Source organism: Notolepis coatsorum (genome assembly GCF_963971535.1).
Source record: "Notolepis coatsorum genome assembly, chromosome: 4".
NCBI lineage: Eukaryota > Metazoa > Chordata > Actinopteri > Aulopiformes > Paralepididae > Notolepis > Notolepis coatsorum.
In genome coordinates, this window is record NC_140168.1 from 71,651,620 (window position 1) to 71,670,249 (window position 18,630).

The 18,630-nt window shown below is 44.6% G+C and overlaps 1 protein-coding gene across 1 annotated transcript in view; it reads right to left on the bottom strand.

Moving 5' to 3' along the window:
* The window catches only part of slc25a32a (solute carrier family 25 member 32a), a 91,951-nt gene that overhangs the window by 22,738 nt on the left and 50,583 nt on the right, over positions 1-18,630 (bottom strand). The window contains exon 3 of the mRNA XM_084313066.1: positions 11,341-11,426. Within this exon, the coding sequence (XP_084169192.1) occupies positions 11,341-11,426 (86 nt within the window). The remainder of the gene's footprint in view (positions 1-11,340; positions 11,427-18,630) is intronic.

An 18,630-nucleotide genomic window follows, 5' to 3' on the forward strand; every position in this document is an offset into this window, starting at 1 on the left:
GTCAGGAAGTCCAAGACCCACTGGCAGAGGTCATAGTTCAAGCCCAGGTCCCTGAGCTTGGCTATGAGTTTGGGGGGACTATGGTATTAAATGCTGAGCTGTAGTCAATGAACAGCATTCTCACATAGTTCCCCTGCCTCTTGTCCAGGTGTGATGCTGCTGTGTGCAGCACATGGGCTATGGCATCCTCCGTGGATCTGTTAGGGCGGTATGCAAATTGCAGGGGGTCCAGGTTGATGGGTAGGGAGGAACAGATGTAGCCCTTCACTAGCTTCTCAAAGCACTTCATGGCTATGGAGGTGAGGGCTACAGGGCGGTAGTCGTTGAGGCAAGCAGGCGTAGATTTTTTGGGTACAGGGATGATGGTGGACTTCTTCAGACAGGTGGGGATGACAGCCTGTTCTAAGGACAGGTTAAAGATGTCAGTGAATACCGGGGCCAGTTGGTCGGCACAGACTTTTAGGACGCGGCCGGGGATGCCGTCCGGTCCTGCTGCCTTCCTGATATTCACTTTTTTAAAGGTCCGCCTCACCTCATGCTCTGTTACCCTGAACACTGAGTCTCCATCAGCAGACCCCCCCCCCCCCCCCCCCCCATTGCTGTGGCTTGTAGGCTGGTGTTGTTATTCACAGCCTCAAACCTCGCATAGAAGGTATTGAGATCATTTGCTAAGGAGATGTCACTGTTCAGTTTGAGGGAGGTGCCTTTGTAATCTGTCATTGTTCTGAGGCCCTGCCACATACCTCTAGAGTCAGCCTGTTCAAACTGAAGTTCAACTTTATCCCTGTAACGCCGTTTTGCCTCTATTACTGCTCTCCTGACGTTGTATCTTGCCGTCTTGTGTTCTTCCATGTTGCCTGTCGCCAGCCCGGTGTTGTAGGCTGAGGTGCGCACTTTCAGAGCCTCACGGACGGATTTATCTACCCAAGGCTTTTGATTTGGGTAGATTCTAATTGTGGTAGAGGGGATTGTTTCTTCTACCAGAGTACAGACAAAGTCAAGCACCGTTTCAGTGTATTCGTTAATATTGGCTGTGTTATCACGGAATACACTCCAGTCTGTGCATTCAAGTGCAGCTTGGAGCGTCTCCTCTGACGTCACAGTCCAACGCTTAACCTCTCGCGATACTACCGGTGTTCGCTTGAGACTTTGTTTATACTTTGGCAAAAGAAAGATGGCGGCGTGGTCCGACTTACCGAATGGACTAAGAGCCTGTGACTTGTACCCATTCTTAAATTGCGAGTATACATGGTCTAATATGTTCTCGCCTCTGGTGGGACAGGTCACATGCTGATAGAAATTCGGCAACACCTTTTTAAGACGCGCGCTGTTGAAATCGCCCAGAACCAAAATGGCAGCGTCAACGTTTGATGTCTGGAGTTTGTTTACCTCGTCGTGTAGTTTTGAAAGTGCGGCCCCAGTGTTCGCGTGTGGTGGAATGTACACTCCGATCATGATGATGGACGTTAACTCCCTCGGGAGAAAGAAGGGTCGGCATTTGATGGTGATATACTCCAGGTCTGGGGAGCAGTGGTTAGACAATTCCTTTGCGTTGCCTATATCGCACCACTCCTTGTTTACCATGAAAGCAATGCCGCCTCCTCTCGTCTTTTGTGACTCTTCTGCCGTCCGGTCCTTGCGGAGAACGAAGAAGTGGTCTGCCGGTTCTATTGCATGGTTTGGGACATCTGGAGACAGCCAAGTTTCTGTGAAACAGAGGACGTTGCAGTCCCGAATGTCCCTCTGGAATTGGATCCGTGCTCTGATGTCGTCCAGTTTATTTCCTATCGATTGCACATTGGCCAACAATATGCTGGGCAATGTGGTTCTGTGTCGTTTGGACCTCAGTCTATTTCGGACCCCAGCTCTCTTTCCACGTCATCGTGCCTTCTCCTTGCCACGGCCACAACAAAGGATTTCGGCGGGCCACTGCTGTTGTTCAGCAATCCGATCCAGAGAGCAATCCAATCGGTACGTTTTCCTTAATCCAATGTCAATGATTGACTGACGGTCATACACATATAATGCACCAACAGTTGGTGCAAATAAAACTCTTAAAACTATAAAAATTAACAAAAGTAAGCACAGTCTCGACGGAGCGATCAGAAAGGCAGCCGGTCGGAGCAGCGCCATCTCGTTTCCTTCCAGCTCTCCTTGTGTTGCCATTTACAACATCCCGTCTCTACCACAAGCACTCACGCTAGATAGCTACATGCTTATGATGGACAACTTTGACAAAGATTTGGATTGTGCATAGGGATGGGAATCGAAAACCGGTTCCCGTTGACAGTTGCGCATTTTAAAACAATAACGTTAGCGCCACGCATGTAGCCATGGCAGACCATTTGATTCCTTAACACTTTCGCGACCACTGGGGCCCGTCTAATATAATGGTTGAGGACCAGCTTTTGTAAACAAACCTGTGGCTTTTTGTAGAGCTAAATCTATACTTTATAGTATTGCCATCCGTCCATTCTCATTGTCAATTGAGTTCATAAACCATCCCTTCAAAATGGCTTAAAGGAAAAAAAATGCATCAATAGGTTGTCATTTTATAGCGCCGCGAATATAAGCTTTATAGCGGATTTGGGCTAGTATATTTTCTGGAAAGCTAAGATAAATGACTAATAGCTGCTAACGTTATATCCAATGGCATTTCCATTTACAGATGCTACAGAAATAACTAAAACTGCATATGATCGGGACTGTCCCAAAGCATGTATGCATGAAAGGGGGGGGGGGGGACGTTGTTTATTGATTAGTACCAATAACAGTGTTCGTCTAACTAGCCACATACGCTGATCGTATCGTATCATAGCAAGCTCTGATCGGGCTGTAATTTACATGAAAAAGATCTTACCATGAGCCGGTGGGATACCCCCGAGCATTTCCCCGTTATCGATCGCCATCTGGTAGATCGATATGTCCATTGGCTGATGATAAATCCCCTTATTGCATGGTGAAATCTGCGATTCGAAACGTAATCCAAGGTACAGGATGCTGATTCAGAATCTGGCTACTAAAAATCTCCATTGAAAGAAAAAAAAAAGTGATCCGTTCGCCCACAGGGCACATTGCAGTAGTGCGATAGCGCCCCTAAGAGGATCTGGCCGGTATTGCATATTGTAGAATTCATAGAGTATTGAAAATCTGCAGTGCTGCTCGGCGACCTTAAACAGCTTATTAAAATGGAATAAAAGCAATAACAACTTGCCACAGCTTTATACGTGATTCTGTCCACAACGCATGGATTCGAAGCACGTATAAATACGTGGTTTGTCCCCAATGTGTTAAGGGCTCGAAATTGCCTGGGTTTTGGTCATATGCTCCCGAAATGCTCCCGCTGTTTGGCTGCTTCTATGTGCAGTGAAAACTACTCCAATGCTTTAGAACCTAGTGATTGATTTAGTTCAGGGTAAGCTAAGATTAGCCGCGGAGCTAGCGCTAGCTAACGTAAGCTAACGCTAGCTAATCAAGCTCACAAAGGGAGATAAACAGCCGACAGCAGGTAGTACAGGTACAAATACAATAAAAAAGGGGGTGAGGGCTGTTGTGTAAACCTTGTACTCTTTAGTTCACATATAATAAAAGACGGAGAGTCTCCGTTGACTGTTGTTTACTAGTCGGTAAGCCAGGAAGTACCGTGCAACATACAAACTGGTCCGTGTAGCAACACAAACCAATACCTTTACAGGACAGGGGCCCGGGGAGGGAGCTCTGTCTGTGTGTGTGTGTGTGTGTGTGTGTGTGTGTGTGTGTGTGTGTGTGTGTGTGTGTGAGAGACAGAAGTCAGAGGAATAACGACCTGTTGAATGCAACTACGGTTCAATAGATTAAATTAGTTTAAGATATTGAACTGTAGTTAAATTCAACAGGTCGTTATTCAATAGATTAAATTAGTTTAAGAATAAAAAAAATTTATACATTTTAAGAGAATCTCAAATACATTATTTTATTTAAGTGTAGGCTATAGTTAATGTTTTATTTTTTACAGTTTTTGTATTTTTCTGACATGGGGGCTCAACAATAAATGACAATCAGAAATGTCAAGTTGCATGTTGTTATTCTAACCAGCTTAGTTCTGTTTTTAGTTCCAATTTATTAGAATTTATAAAGAATCGTATCGATAAGCAGAATTGATAATGGATCGTATCGATAAAATCCCATCAATTCCCATCCCTAATTGTGCACTAAAAGGGAAGTTTTCACATGTTAGCTGACCGGTTTCCCCGCCTGGCACTATTTTGCAAGGGCATCGGATTGGTTTAACAAACAACCCAGAATGTTTTTTTTTTCAGCTAGTGCAGAATGATAATGGGTTCCTTCTAGGGGTGTAACGGTACACAGAAGCCACGGTTCGGTACGTACCTCGGTATTGGGGTCACGGTTCGGTACAACAGATTTTTTTTTCTAATAATTATTATTAATAGAATTTGTTTATATATTATATTTATGATCATTATTATAATTATTATTATTAAATAGAATAATTTTCTATAGGCTTGCCGTGGTAAATAGTGATACTGGTGTCATTCTGTGTTCAGGCATCCACTTGCTTACTGCCCCTTTAAACTTATCCTTGCTAAGTTTCAGTTTCACTTCCAGAGAAAATTTTACTTCATGACCAGACTGAACTAGAGAACAGATGACATATTACAACAATGGCAGAGGATTATTTGGATTTATTACATGGCGTTTTCACATTCGCCGAAATGCTTGCTTGTGATTGGTCAATAGCCCCCCGACTGCGGTCAAGATTTTTCAATAATGACCGCAGAGCGCAGCTGTTCGCAATCAAGCCCACTGACACACTGTTTCAGTGCAATTAGACACTGCCGTGCCGGCGATGACAGGGGGCGGAGCGACGAGCGGAGGCAGAACACAGCGGAGCCAGAACACAGAGGCTGCCCGCGATAATAATAATCACTTTATTTGGGCTGACAGAGCCACAGAACAACTGCGATTTGTCAAATGAATTAGGTATATTGTTAGTAAGTTAGCCATGTAATAAGCGGGATAATGTATAGCGCTGCACTGACAGCGGAGCCAGAGGCTGCCCGCGATAATAATAATCACTTTATTTGGGCTGACAGAGCCACAGAACAACTGCGATTTGTCAAATGAATTAGGTATATTGTTAGTAAGTTAGCCATGTAATAAGCGGGATAATGTATAGCCTACTCAGTCATTGTCGCAAAATAATTGACCTTCACTACGTTTAAAACACCTCGGCGCGGCGCCTCGGTATTTTAAACTCCGTGTCGGTCAATTATTTTGCGACAATGACCTCGTAGGCATACATTATCCCTTACTTAAACACAGTGGAGCTCAGATGATCGATTCTGTCCGGAAAAGTATGTTTCTTCTTTTTATTTGATTGTGCCTGTGAGTCCGGCGGGGGAGAATGTTGATGTGTTTGTTGGCGCGCGTGTGTGTGTGTCGGCGACGGGTGTGTGTTTCTTTCCATTGGTTTCATTTGGTTAACGTTATTGGGCGCACAAGAAAATTAAAGAAAACTGTAATGACCCTGCAGCTGTAAATGTGCCTTTCTCCTCTGTGCACTTTCGCCGCTCTGAAGTCTGAGCTCTGTGTGCCCGGCCACACGCGCTGTTTTCGCACGGACCTCGCGAGTGCCTGCATGTGGGTATGTTTGCGCTGTGGGGCGTATTCGTCACATGGGTGCGCGTACCGCACCGTGACGGCCGTACCGTAAATTCACGGGACGAATACACGTACCGTTACACCCCTAGTTCCTTCAAAGCACTCTCCTGCACTGGTGCTAACATAGTGTGGAGAGAGGTCTGGCTATGAGAGTCTAGGAGACCGGTTCAGGACCAGCTCCATGTGAGGCAGGGATGGCAGACAGCTGGTCACAGACAGAGAGTTTGGACTGTTGGCGTTCTGATATATTAGTCATTGGTACACACAGGTAGATAAGGACATAAAAATAGCCCGAAGGACAGAGGGTCAATAAACACATAATCCCAGCACAGCAAATATTGATGTCCAGCCTTTCTCTATCTGGAACACATGCCAGACACGTTTAGGAAACCTCTTTCTCAGCTAGCATTGTTTAGGTCATGGCTGCTGGTGTTGCTAGGAGACAACTGAAAACCCATCCGAAGTGTTTTTTTTTTTGGTTTTTTTTAAGACGTTTAAATATGTTCCCGGCACTCACAGAAACAAATGACAACAAGAAGCCGGCGCTGATGAGATGCGTTGTCAGTGGACACGGCATTAGAGAGCAGAGCGTCCACTCTTTTAATGAAAGACCAACGTTTTTCTCAAGGATCTGATGAAGATCCTTCACTAAACATAGTGGGAGCAGGGGCGGCTAAGTGGCGCAGTGGGCAAGGCGCTCGCCACTAATGCAGGAGATGCTGGGTTCGAGCCCAGCTCTCGGCGTTGCTACCGGCTTGGCTGGTCGTTCATACTAACACAATTGGCAGTGTTAGGGGTGGGAAAGCTGGTGGGTGGGGATTGGACGTTGTGGACAGCGACTCCTACAGGTCGGTTGGTGCGCCTGTACAGCAGAATCAGGAAGTATCGGGAGCAGCGTGAGCCTCCCACGCGTTACTCCTCGCCACAGAGATTGCGCTGTTCAGGTGAAAAGATGCGACAGCTGCCTCCTCGTGTACCGGAGGGGACACGTGATGCAAGGCTTGGTCCTCACTGCACGGCGGGCCATACTTTTTTTTTTTTTGGAAAATCAATCGAGTGGGGTGTCTAAAATATGTGTTTTTTTGTGGGGAATTCAGATATGGGATTCTTTTTCTAATCGGATAACTCCTACCTACATTGTTTTGGAATTCAAAATGGCCGATTTGACCATTTTTCACCCCTTGGCCATACATAGATGCCAACATGAATCTGAAGGAAATCCTAACATGCAAGGTGTCTAAATGATGTGTTTCTTAATGGGGAATTCAAATAGGAGTTCATTTTTGGGATAGGATAACTCTAACCTACATCATTTTGGATTTCAAAATGGCCGATTTTACCATTTTTCACCCCTTGGCCATACATGGATGCCAACATGTATCTGAAGGAAATCCTAACATGCAAGGTGTCTAAATGATGCGTTTCTTAATGGGGAATTCAAATATGAGGTCATTTTTGGGATAGGATAAATATAACCTGCATAATTTTGGATTTCAAAATGGCTGATTTTACCATTTGAACCCATTGGTATTGTATTACAAAATTGCAAAGATAAAAAAATATATGGGAAATCATTTATAATGACAAAGCCATCAAATTTATTAACAAGTGAACTGTATATAACTGGATACAACTCCAAAGATCAATAATAATAATACTAACAATAATAAATTGTATTTGTAATGCACACAAACACCTAAGTGCTAAATCTCGATCTCCTGACTTCTTGAACTTTGCCAGGTTCCAATATCTTGATTGGACTCATTCTTGGATGGCAAGATCTCCTACTGTACTGCTTTAGCCACCAACCTACAAACACAAACTTAAAGTCAACGTCAGCCATAAATAGGTGAGCTCTTTCCAGAACTACTCAGCAGAAACCTCTGTAACCATTTTAACAAACGTCTCAATGTATTGAGAAAATCCATGGGGCTCCATCAATCCTCTATCTTCTTAAAACATTGGAAAGGCAGGGGATGGAAAAAAAGGCAGAGAAAAGGAGAAGGGGCGAAGAAAAAAGCTTTGCAGCAGCAGACAAGGTTGCCAGGAAGGATGTTGAGAGCTTCCTTACAGTCCCTGAAGTTGAGCTCATTCCTGAAACTGACCCTGCAGCTTCAGCAAAGCTACGGAAAAATTATGATGAGATTCCAAACATCGCCCTTGCTAGTGTAAGGTATGGCATAGGTCTAAGGCCAACTGCAGCTATAGCAACTGCAGCTCTGATTGATGCAGGACTCATCTTAGAAGATGACCCAAGTAAAGTGATTGATAAGAACAAGGTTAAGAGAGCACAAGAAAAGTTGATGCAAGAGCTGGGGGAAGAGTTTGAGGAGAAGTGCAGGGAGGAGGGGGGGGATCTCCTGTATCCTCTTTGATGGGCGGATTGACATGACCAATGTGATGATGGAAGCTGAGGGCAGTGACCAATCTTTTCCTGCAAAGATCAAGGAAGAACACTATAGTGTTGCTAGTGAGCCTGGCAGCAACGATCAGTTCCACTTTACACCAGAGAAAGCAACTAAAGAGGAGTCCCATGCAGAGAAGATTGCTAAGGTCCTGTTTGCCTGGCTGAAAGAGAGAGGTTCTGATAAGACCTTGTGGGCCATTGGAGGAGACTCGACCAATGTCAACACTGGAGTGAAGGCAGGTGTAATGCGGAAGCTGGAGCTGCACCTGGGGAGAAAGCTGGTCTGGTTGGTGTGCAACCTGCACACTGGTGAACTTCCACTGCGCCGTCTCATTGTTGAAGTTGATGGGGCTACTCTGTCAGACAACAAATTGTCTGGGCCAATAGGACAGCTCCTTGATTCTGTTACAGACTTGGAGATCAATCCTAACTTCACCAGGATCTTTCTTGGCCCTCCGCTGATCAAGCTGCCTGAGAAGATCATTCAAGATCTCTCAACTGATCAACACTATGGCTATAAGCTGGTCTGTGCAATCAGGGATGGAGTGCTTTCTGCAAGGCTGGCTCTGCTGGAGATTGGACCGGTAAACCACAGCCGCTGGCTCACCACAGCAAACAGACTCCTCAGGCTCTGGGTGTCAAAGCATCAACTTAAAAGAAAGAACCTGAATAATCTACAATGCATTGTGGAATTCATCATTGGAGTGTATTATCCATGTTGGTTCAACATGAAGGTCAAGCACCCCTGGATCGAAGGGCCTAGGCACATCCTGTTTCAGCTGGACTGCCTCAAGTCTCAGAGGAAGGAGGTGCTGGATGTTGTGATGCCAACTGTGAGAAGATCTGCTTGGTATGCCCACAGTGAAGCCATCCTCCAAACACTGCTGTGCTCTGAGGATCAAAAAGAGAGAATTGAGGGGGTGGAGAGAATCCTGGCCATCAGGGGAGAGGGGGATCCAGACACTCAGCTGGGAGACTCCTGTGTCAGGATCAGAAGAACACCTCACATCAATAGTGACGCTTCCAGCATTGGTGGCTTAATCAGCTGGTCAGAAGATTTGTCAGAGCCACCTCTCACCTGCTCCCTAAGCACCTCCGAGGTGAAGAACTTAATCAACACCCCCATGGAGGTTCTCGACTGGCCTTGCCACACACAAAGCATCGAGAGGGTTGTTAAAATGGTGACTGAGGCCTCTGCTAAGTACTTTTCACAAGAAAAAAGGGATGGAGGGATCAGGGCTCAGGAGACCAGCAGGAGGCTGATGTCCAAGAATGAATCCAAGCAGGACTTGTGCAACCTGATCAAATTTAAGAAGATAGAGGATTGATGGAGCCCCATGGATTTTCTCAATACATTGAGACGTTTGTTTAAATGGTTACAGAGGTTTCTGCTGAGTAGTTCTGGAAAGAGCTCACCTATTTATGGCTGACGTTGACTTTAAGTTTGTGTTTGTAGGTTGGTGGCTAAAGCAGTACAGTAGGAGATCTTGCCACCCAAGAATGAGTCCAATCAAGATATTGGAACCTGGCAAAGTTCAAGAAGTCAGGAGATCGAGATTTAGCACTTAGGTGTTTGTGTGCATTACAAATACAATTTATTATTGTTAGTATTATTATTATTGATCTTTGGAGTTGTATCCAGTTATATACAGTTCACTTGTTAATAAATTTGATGGCTTTGTCATTATAAATGATTTCCCATATATTTTTTATCTTTGCAATTTTGTAATACAATACCAATGGGTCAAATGGTAAAATCAGCCATTTTGAAATCCAAAATTATGCAGGTTATATTTATCCTATCCCAAAAATGACCTCATATTTGAATTCCCCATTAAGAAACACATCATTTAGACACCTTGCATGTTAGGATTTCCTTCAGATTCATGTTGGCATCCATGTATGGCCAAGGGGTGAAAAATGGTAAAATCTGCCATTTTGAAATCCAAAATGATGTAGGTTAGAGTTATCCTATGCCAAAAATGAACTCATATTTGAATTCCCCATTAAGAAACGCATCATTTAGACACCTTGCATGTTAGGATTTCCTTCAGATTCATGTTGGCATCCATGTATGGCCAAGGGGTGAAAAATGGTCAAATCGGCCATTTTGAAATCCAAAACAATGTAGGTAGGAGTTATCCGATTAGAAAAATAATCCCATATTTGAATTCCCCACAAAAAAACACATATTTTAGACACCCCACTCGATTGATTTTCCAAAAAAAAAAAGTATGGCCCGCCCTATCACTGCAGTCTAGCAACGTTCGAGACAGGGGAGGGGAGAATTGAAGGGAGAATTGGTGAGGTGAAATTGGGATGGGAGAAAAATAGAAAAATAAGGAGAAAAGGTGGATAAAAAAAAACATAGTGGGAGCAGGTCCAACACAGTGGACATGTCTCTTTAGTCTGTCTCCTAGGACCCAACTTAAAGAGGCACTTCACCAAAATACAATGCCGATTTATTTTGCACATAATCTCACACACAACCAAAAAGTTGTGATGTGTGTAACTTCAGTAGTGATGTGTGTAACTTCAGTAGTGACGTGTTGTTTCAATAGTGATGTGTGTTTCAGTAGTGATGTGTGTTTCAGTAGTGATGTGTTTCAGTAGTGATGTGTGTTTCAGTAGTGACGTGTTGTTTCAATAGTGATGTGTGTTTCAGTAGTGATGTGTGTTTCAGTAGTGATGTGTGTTTCAATAGTGATGTGTGTTTCAGTAGTGATGTGTGTTTCAGTAGTGATGTGTGTTGTGTCAGTAGTGATGTGTTGTGTCAGTAGTGATGTGTTGTTTCAGTAGTGATGTGTGTTTCAGTAGTGATGTGTGTTTCAGTAGTGATGTGTGTTTCAGTAGTGATGTGTGTTTCAGTAGTGATGTGTGTTGCGTCAGTAGTGATGTGTGTTTCAGTAGTGATGTGTGTTGCGTCAGTAGTGATGTGTGTTGCGTCAGTAGTGATGTGTTGCGTCAGTAGTGATGTGTGTTTCAGTAGTGATGCGTGTGTCAGTAGTGATGTGTGTTTCAGTAGTGATGTGTTGTGTCAGTAGTGATGTGTTTCAGTAGTGATGTGTGTTGTGTCAGTAGTGATGTGTGTGTCAGTAGTGATGTGTTGTTTCAGTAGTGATGTGTGTTGTGTCAGTAGTGATGTGTGTTGTGTCAGTAGTGATGTGTGTTTCAGTAGTGATGTTGTGTCAGTAGTGATGTGTGTTTCAGTAGTGATGCGTGTGTCAGTAGTGATGTGTTGTTTCATAGTGACGTGTCACACAGATACTGACCAGCCTCAGCAGCAGACACCAGGTGTTCCAAGGCACTCAGCTCCGTCTGGCGGCCCTCCTGGGTATACGCCTTGATCGCATTATAACTATATATATATATATATATATATATATATATATATATATATATATATATATATATATATATATATATATAGAGAGAGAGAGAGAGAGAGAGAGAGAGAAAGAGAGAGAGAAGGGGGGGGGGGGGGGGGGTCTGTCAATATGGATGCAGATCCATATTTTGTGGGGCGGCGTGGCTCAGGGGTAGAGCGGGTCGTCCAATGATCAAAGGGTTGGTGGTTCGAATCCCGTGCAAGCCCATGTCCATCCCACTGCCGTTGTGTCCTTGGGCAAGACACTTAACCTACTTGCCTCGTATGAATGTGTATGCATGTGAATGAATGTTGGTGGTGGTCGGAGGGGCCGTAGGCGATGATTATTCGCCACGCTTCCGTGAGTCTGCCTCAGGGCAGCTCTGGCTGCAATTGTAGCTTACCACCACCGGTATGACTGTGTATGAACGAATAATGGACTCTGTACGCGCTCTGGGGTCTCTGGGGTGTCATGAAGAGCGCTATATAAATCCAATCCATTATTATTTATTATTAGATCAATCACTAGGGATGGGTACCTTTCACATTTGAACCGATACCGGTACCGGTACCTGTGAATCGATACCGGTACCCAACGGTACCTTTTTTCTGTACTTTAGTCTCAAGAAATTTAATTTACCTACCTCAGTCGTAAAAAAAAAAATCCAAACTGCAAATAACTACAATTTCGACAGTTTTCGGCTTGCCATTGCTCCGACTGCTTTGTTGTTGAATCAAGTCAAATCCTAGGTAAGCATATATTGTGCGTGTGAACGTTGACATGAAAAAAAAAAAGTAAAAAAAAAAAAATAAATAAAAAAATCGGTTTCTCACTTGATTCGATACTCGGTAGTACCGACGTGTTAAAAAAAAATCGGTTTCTCACTTGATTCGATACTGGGTAGTACCGACGTGTTTCGGTTCGGTACCTCAAAAGTACCGAATTCGGTACCCATCCCTATCAATCACATCAATAAATCATGATCAGATTAATTTGGATAGTGATAGCTATAGTGAACTAGATACAGGGAGAAGAGATCTTTATTGTACAAGTACTTTTTTGTCTCTAAGGGGAAGTCTCAACGTTATGGACGACACCACATGACAATGGCAGATATTATAACCTGCTTGGGAGACCTTATGTTTAGCGACACAAAACCATGTGCTCTACACTCTGCCTGGAGACCTTCTGTTACCGACAACAAAACCATGTGCTCTACACTCTGCCTGGAGACCTTCTGTTACCGACACAAAACCATGTGCTCTACACTCTGCCTGGAGATCTTCTGTTACCGACACAAAACCACGCTGACAAGGTTCTGACTGAGACAACTCTCCTGACAAATACATCGGTTGTCAACTCAGACAGAGCAGAGGTGGACATCCTAGAAACAACACACACACAATCACACGTATCTTCTCTCACGCTCAACACTACATGTTCCTGTTGCTGAGAAAACCAGAGAGGTATCAGAGTTAAAAACAATCCTCAGTAGGATTGGTCTCATTGACAAAGGGTGTCGCTGAACACCAACAGGCCTGTATAAACATAACTGAATCAACAAAGAAGAGCATGGAGACCGGTTCAGAACAGGTCAAGTTCAGTGATGTTTTAGAGTTGAGAAACAGGACAGTTTGATTCGGTGTTGTACGTCTCTGTGTTGTATATCTGTCACATGCTTTATCTGTATTAGGCCTGTAAACCTGCAAGGTGTCAGTATGTTTAGCTAAGTGCTGCAGCAGACTGGGGCTGAGTGCCTGTAGGAAGGAACCAATGTAAACCATGTCAACACCCTGCCAATGGAATGTAGAACTCACTGCAGCCCTCTGCATGGTGTGTGTGTGTGTGTGTGTGTGTGTGTGTATGTCTCTCTGTGTGTGTATGTATGTGGGGGGGGGGGGGGGGGGGGGGTATTTCAGGGCATGTAGGCTTTCTAGTTAAGAGTTTAGGGAATAAGGCTCAATCGCAATTCCCTTCCCTTGGCCCTACCCCTCCTTTTAGAGTGCCCTCAACTGGATAGAGGCCCTTCAGAACGAAGCTACAAGGGGAAGGGGTTGAAATCGTTACCTAGGAAATGGGACACACCCCTCGTTTATGTTTGTTTATGTTTATTAAAGGATCCCCATTAGAGACACATGAAAGTTACATCATCAGTAGTAAAATAATGTAATGGACCTACATACTATGCATCAGCTTATTTGTTTTTTGCAAGGCCTAGAAGAGTGGAGTTACATATAATAATGATAGGCCTATGTATTTATTGTATGTATCAAACACAGCACTTTATTTACAGCATATTTTGAGATTAGGTTAATTGTGTGCCTACAATAAATTATTTTATGTAAATCTTTGAAACACTGTGCACCTGGAGAGAAGAGGCCACACAATTCTGCGTTTTTCTCCTCAATATCGCAGAGACACCCGTGAGTTACGAAACACCACTGGTTCTCCATAACCGGACAGGTCTCTCCTACATTACTAGCTGCACCAGCCGTGGAAAAAAATAGAATGATGAGCGTTACTGCTCGGTTCGTCCGCTTGAGCAGTTTCACCGTATCTGACCGTTAAACCATTGTGTATGCGTGTGTGAGTGTGTGTGCCTTTGAGTGCCAATGTGTCCTTCCAAAACATCCAAAATAAACAAGCCAGCCTGTGATCTCTCTAATGTTCTCTCCTCTGACCACTGCAATGGCCACGTTTCCCGTTTCTGCAAGGGTTTGAGGAAGTGGCCATTATGCTGCAAGACTCTGCTGACTGCACCCTCAGCACCCTCCAACCAAGCTGTTGTTGTTGTTTTCATCTCGTCTTCAACAGAGCTGTTGTTCATCTCGTCTTCAACAGAGCTGTTGTTGTTTTCATCTCATCTTCAACAGAGCTGGGCCCTGTTCCTCATACCTGGCTAACCGGATAATTTTCAGGATAACTTGACTTAAGCTAGACCTGTCGGTTCCCCGACGTGCGATTGTCTAAATCACTATGGCAACAGATCAAAAAGTTTGAACCTGCTCCAGCGCAGGGTTAAGTTCAGTTAGCTGGAGTTACCTGCAAGGCCATGCCCTCGCAAAGAAATGCCAGCTCCCTTCCTCACAGTCTAGATCCCATTATACCATGAATTATGTTTTTGTGCTTCGTTTTTCTAGAGGGGGCTTTTGAAATGTAAAATAATAGACCTAAAATGCTGATAAATCATATTCAGCCTATGGATTTACTTTGTCCTAAATAATGCACGTCATAGTTATACGGTATACGGCGTTCGCGAGTCGCGACACACACACAATGTGGTTATTTTAATAACGGATCATTGGAAATGTGAATCCCGCAGGGATCTTTTTAATGAATGAAATCGGGCGTTTGGCTCCGATTCATTTCATATTCTCGGCTGTGGATGTATTTAATGGAGCGCCCGGATTGTGTTTCATTCAAGCATACATTGAAGCGTCTTTATGCGTGGATTGTGGATGTGAATTACAACAAATCTGAATATGTGGATTGTTGAATTGTATCACTGTCACTCACGTTATTGTGATATTGTAACTGGGATAAAAAATGTCTGAGGAGGAGATGCGCTGTTTGATGGATTTGATGACGTGGATGTGACTTGAGAAAATGAATGAGCAATTGCAAGCTTTTGACGTTTTGATGAATGAATGAGATAAATGCATTTATCTGTTCAAGCACTGTTATCTGATGATGAACAAGAGGGTGATTAACATGACTGGTATAAACCAAAGGTTAATCAATTCAATGCATGTATGGATGATGTCCGAAACAGATTAAAACCTGATTAGTGAAACTGTATAGCCTCCAACTCCCTCTCCGACATGTTATTTCGGGGGTCGCGCCTTGAAAACGTTGGGAACCATGTATTTATATAGTACATGATACCTAAGCACATACAGTACAGATATCCTCATAAGTATAAATGATCAATGATAAAACTGAGTAAAACAAAAACAAACCCAGAAAGCGTTGGAAATTACTCAACAACCAACTAGGCTGCAGCTGCAGTAAGAAACTGAAAACCAGATTTACAAACATCAACATTAAGACTGAAAACACTCATCACAGACAAGCTGGATGTGGCCAATTACTTAAACATATTCTTTACAAACATAGCCACAACACTGGTTAATAAACTACCCTCCCACTCTGGGCATTTTGGAGTAGAACACATCCTAGCCTACTACAAAAACCTAGGGGTTTGCAAAGACGACTTCAAACTCGAAATGGTAACAACGGATGAGGTGTTCAAAAAACAGAGCGCCCTCCAACCTAACAAGGCCACTGGCCATGACAATATCCCCTCCAAATTCCTCAGACTCGGGGCGGTCGGTGGCGTAGCGGAGATTGCACGCTCGTCACCAATGCAAGAGGCTGCGGTCTCGACTCCCGGAGGCGTGTTGCTTCTTCCCAATCCAACAGTGCAAAAATGCGGAAGCATTCGTCACCGCACGCCACTACGGTAAAGCGCCTTTCTTTTCAGGCCCGCTTAGACAAATGCTATGGCATTTCCGCGTACATTGCAACGAATCACTTGAAACCTCGGCTGGCTGTCTATTGCCATTCTCTAAGTCAAACTCTAACCTTAACCAGCTCCTTAACAGCGCCTAAACTTAACCCTTCTAACCTTAAGCAACTCCGAAACAATGCCTAACCTTAACCAACTCCGAAACAATGCCTAAACTTAACCGGCGAAATGAACGCACGTTAAAAAATATTGCCATTATCTAAGTCAAACTCTAACCTTAACCAGCTCCTTAACAGCGCCTAAACTTAACCCTTCTAACCTTAAGCAACTCCGAAACAATGCCTAACCTTAACCAACTCCGAAACAATGCCTAAACTTAACCGGCGAAATGAAACGGCGAAAGAATGCCGAATGCACGTTAAAAAAAATTAAATAAAAGAAATTGAAGGGAATCGAACTCGCCAGCAACGAGCCATAGGATCCACAGCCATGCAGTCTTGCCAATTGAGCTATATTTCTGGATACTGAATAAGGGGCGGTTACTGGGATATAATGAGCTCCGCTCGTGTCGAACCAAGGCGGGATCTCATGCGCATGCGCGGGCACCTCGCGAGCACGCCGCCGCCGGTGCACGCACCTGGGCGCTGGGCGAAGGAAAATGAAAGGCGCATTACCGCACGCCACTACGGTACCTGCGGTGACGAATGCGGAAGCATTTTTGCACTGTTGGATTGGGAAGAAGCAACAGGCCTCCCGGAGTCAGCATTTGCCTGCGGCTTGGGCCGATCGTCATACTAACTCATTTGGCTGAGTTAGTGGGAGGGAAGTCGTGGGTGGTAATCTGGCGTTGTGGACAGCGACGCCTACAGGTCAGGTCTGGGCGCCTGCTCAGCGAAAGGCAGGAAGTAGTGAAGGCAGCGTGACCTCCCACGCGTTACACTTCACCAATGAGAGTGAGAGTCCTCGCTGCCAGGTGAAAAGAGAGCCACTGGCTGTCTCCGCATGTGTCGGAGGAAGCATGTGGTAGACTTCAGGGTTCCCTTGTACCGACCAGTAGGGGGAACATGCGCACAACGACCAGGTAGGGGAGGGGGGGAATTGGCACTAAATTGGGATGGGGAGAAAAACATAGAAAAAAAATCAGGATTAAAAAAAAATCCTCAGACTCAGCAGCCACCATCACCTCAGTCATCACCCACATAATAAACCTCTCCATAAAAACAGGGACACGTCCCCAAATATTTCTAATTTGCGAGAGTGACCCCCCTGCACAAAAAAAGGCAGCAAATTAGACCCAGGCCACTACTGCCCTGTTTCTATTCTTACCTCCATCTCGAAAGTTAGGAAAGAAATTGTCTACGAACAGTCGAAAAGTACCTTACCATGCCTGGACTGGCTGCCCCCCCCCCCCCCCCTCCCCTCCTTCCTTGGGGTTCACCAGGGGCCAGGCATCCCCCTCTAACACTCTTCTCTCTCCCTTGGGACAATAAATATGGTGTCAGTGTTGTGTTGCCCCAAACGGCATTTCCCCAATGCCACAACATTCATATTCTGATATTATTTTACTCCAGTATTCCATCTATAAGTTGACACATGTAAACGCTGTATTAGGGGTGGGCGGTATGGGTATTTTTATCACAGTATATTTTGTATTTTGGACGGTACGAGGATACATTTGTTTAAATATCATAGACAACCTTGCCAGTAAATTGAGGCAACAAATTGGTTTCCTGTACAGGAATAGATTTAGTTCAGTGGTGCCCAACCAGTCGACCGTGATCGACCGGTAGATCGCAGGCTGGTTTCAAGTAGACCGCGAGATTATTTTGGAAAATCATTGTTACGGGGTCTAGTTAAATCAAGGCGATCGGCAATCGCTTGCTTTTGTTGTTTTCATGAATACCCCGGATGTAGAGGAATGTGAAGCACTTTGATTACAGACGCTGAACTTGATACTTGCGTCTGTCGCTATTCATGCCGTAGAAACATCCACACAAACATGGTGTCAGAAGTAGTTGAACTTACGTCCAGACTATGTCACAGTCAGACTCCGGTTCTGAAGACAACATTACGGAGACAGAGACAAGTAGCGTTGGGCTATTGTCACTCAGCTAGCATGGCGGTTAATATTCCACCCCCCTCCCCGATGAGCTTCACAGGCGACTGGAGCATCAGCTGGGACATATTCTGTGCCGAATATGAGGACTATGCACTCGCTACGGGTATAACCGAGAAGGACATGAACATTCAGGCTGCAACTCTGAGGAGTGTGATGGGAAGTGAATGCAGGCACATTTACCGTCACAACCTGAATCTCACCGAACAGGATCAAGGGGATGCCAAAGTCATACTGAATACGTTGGAAAAGTACTTCAAACCGGCGAAGAACGTCATATGAAAGGTACGTGTTCGGGAGCAGCAAACAAGAGGAAGGCGAATCCATAGACAGTTTTGTGACCAGACTGAGAGAAAAGGCAGCAACCTGTGAGTACGGGCAGCTAAGAGATGAAATGATTTGTGACAAAATTGTACTAGGTGTTGCAAACGAGAGCATAAGACGCAGACTGTTGAGAGAGAAAAGGCTCACGTTAATCACTGCTATTGAAATGTGCCGAGCAGCGGAACAGGCTGATATGGGAGTGAGAGCGATGGAGATAGCGAGCCCATGCGCCAACGCTGTTCACGCCGTTGCTAGTCAACAAGTCAGGCATAACCAAGGGAGACGG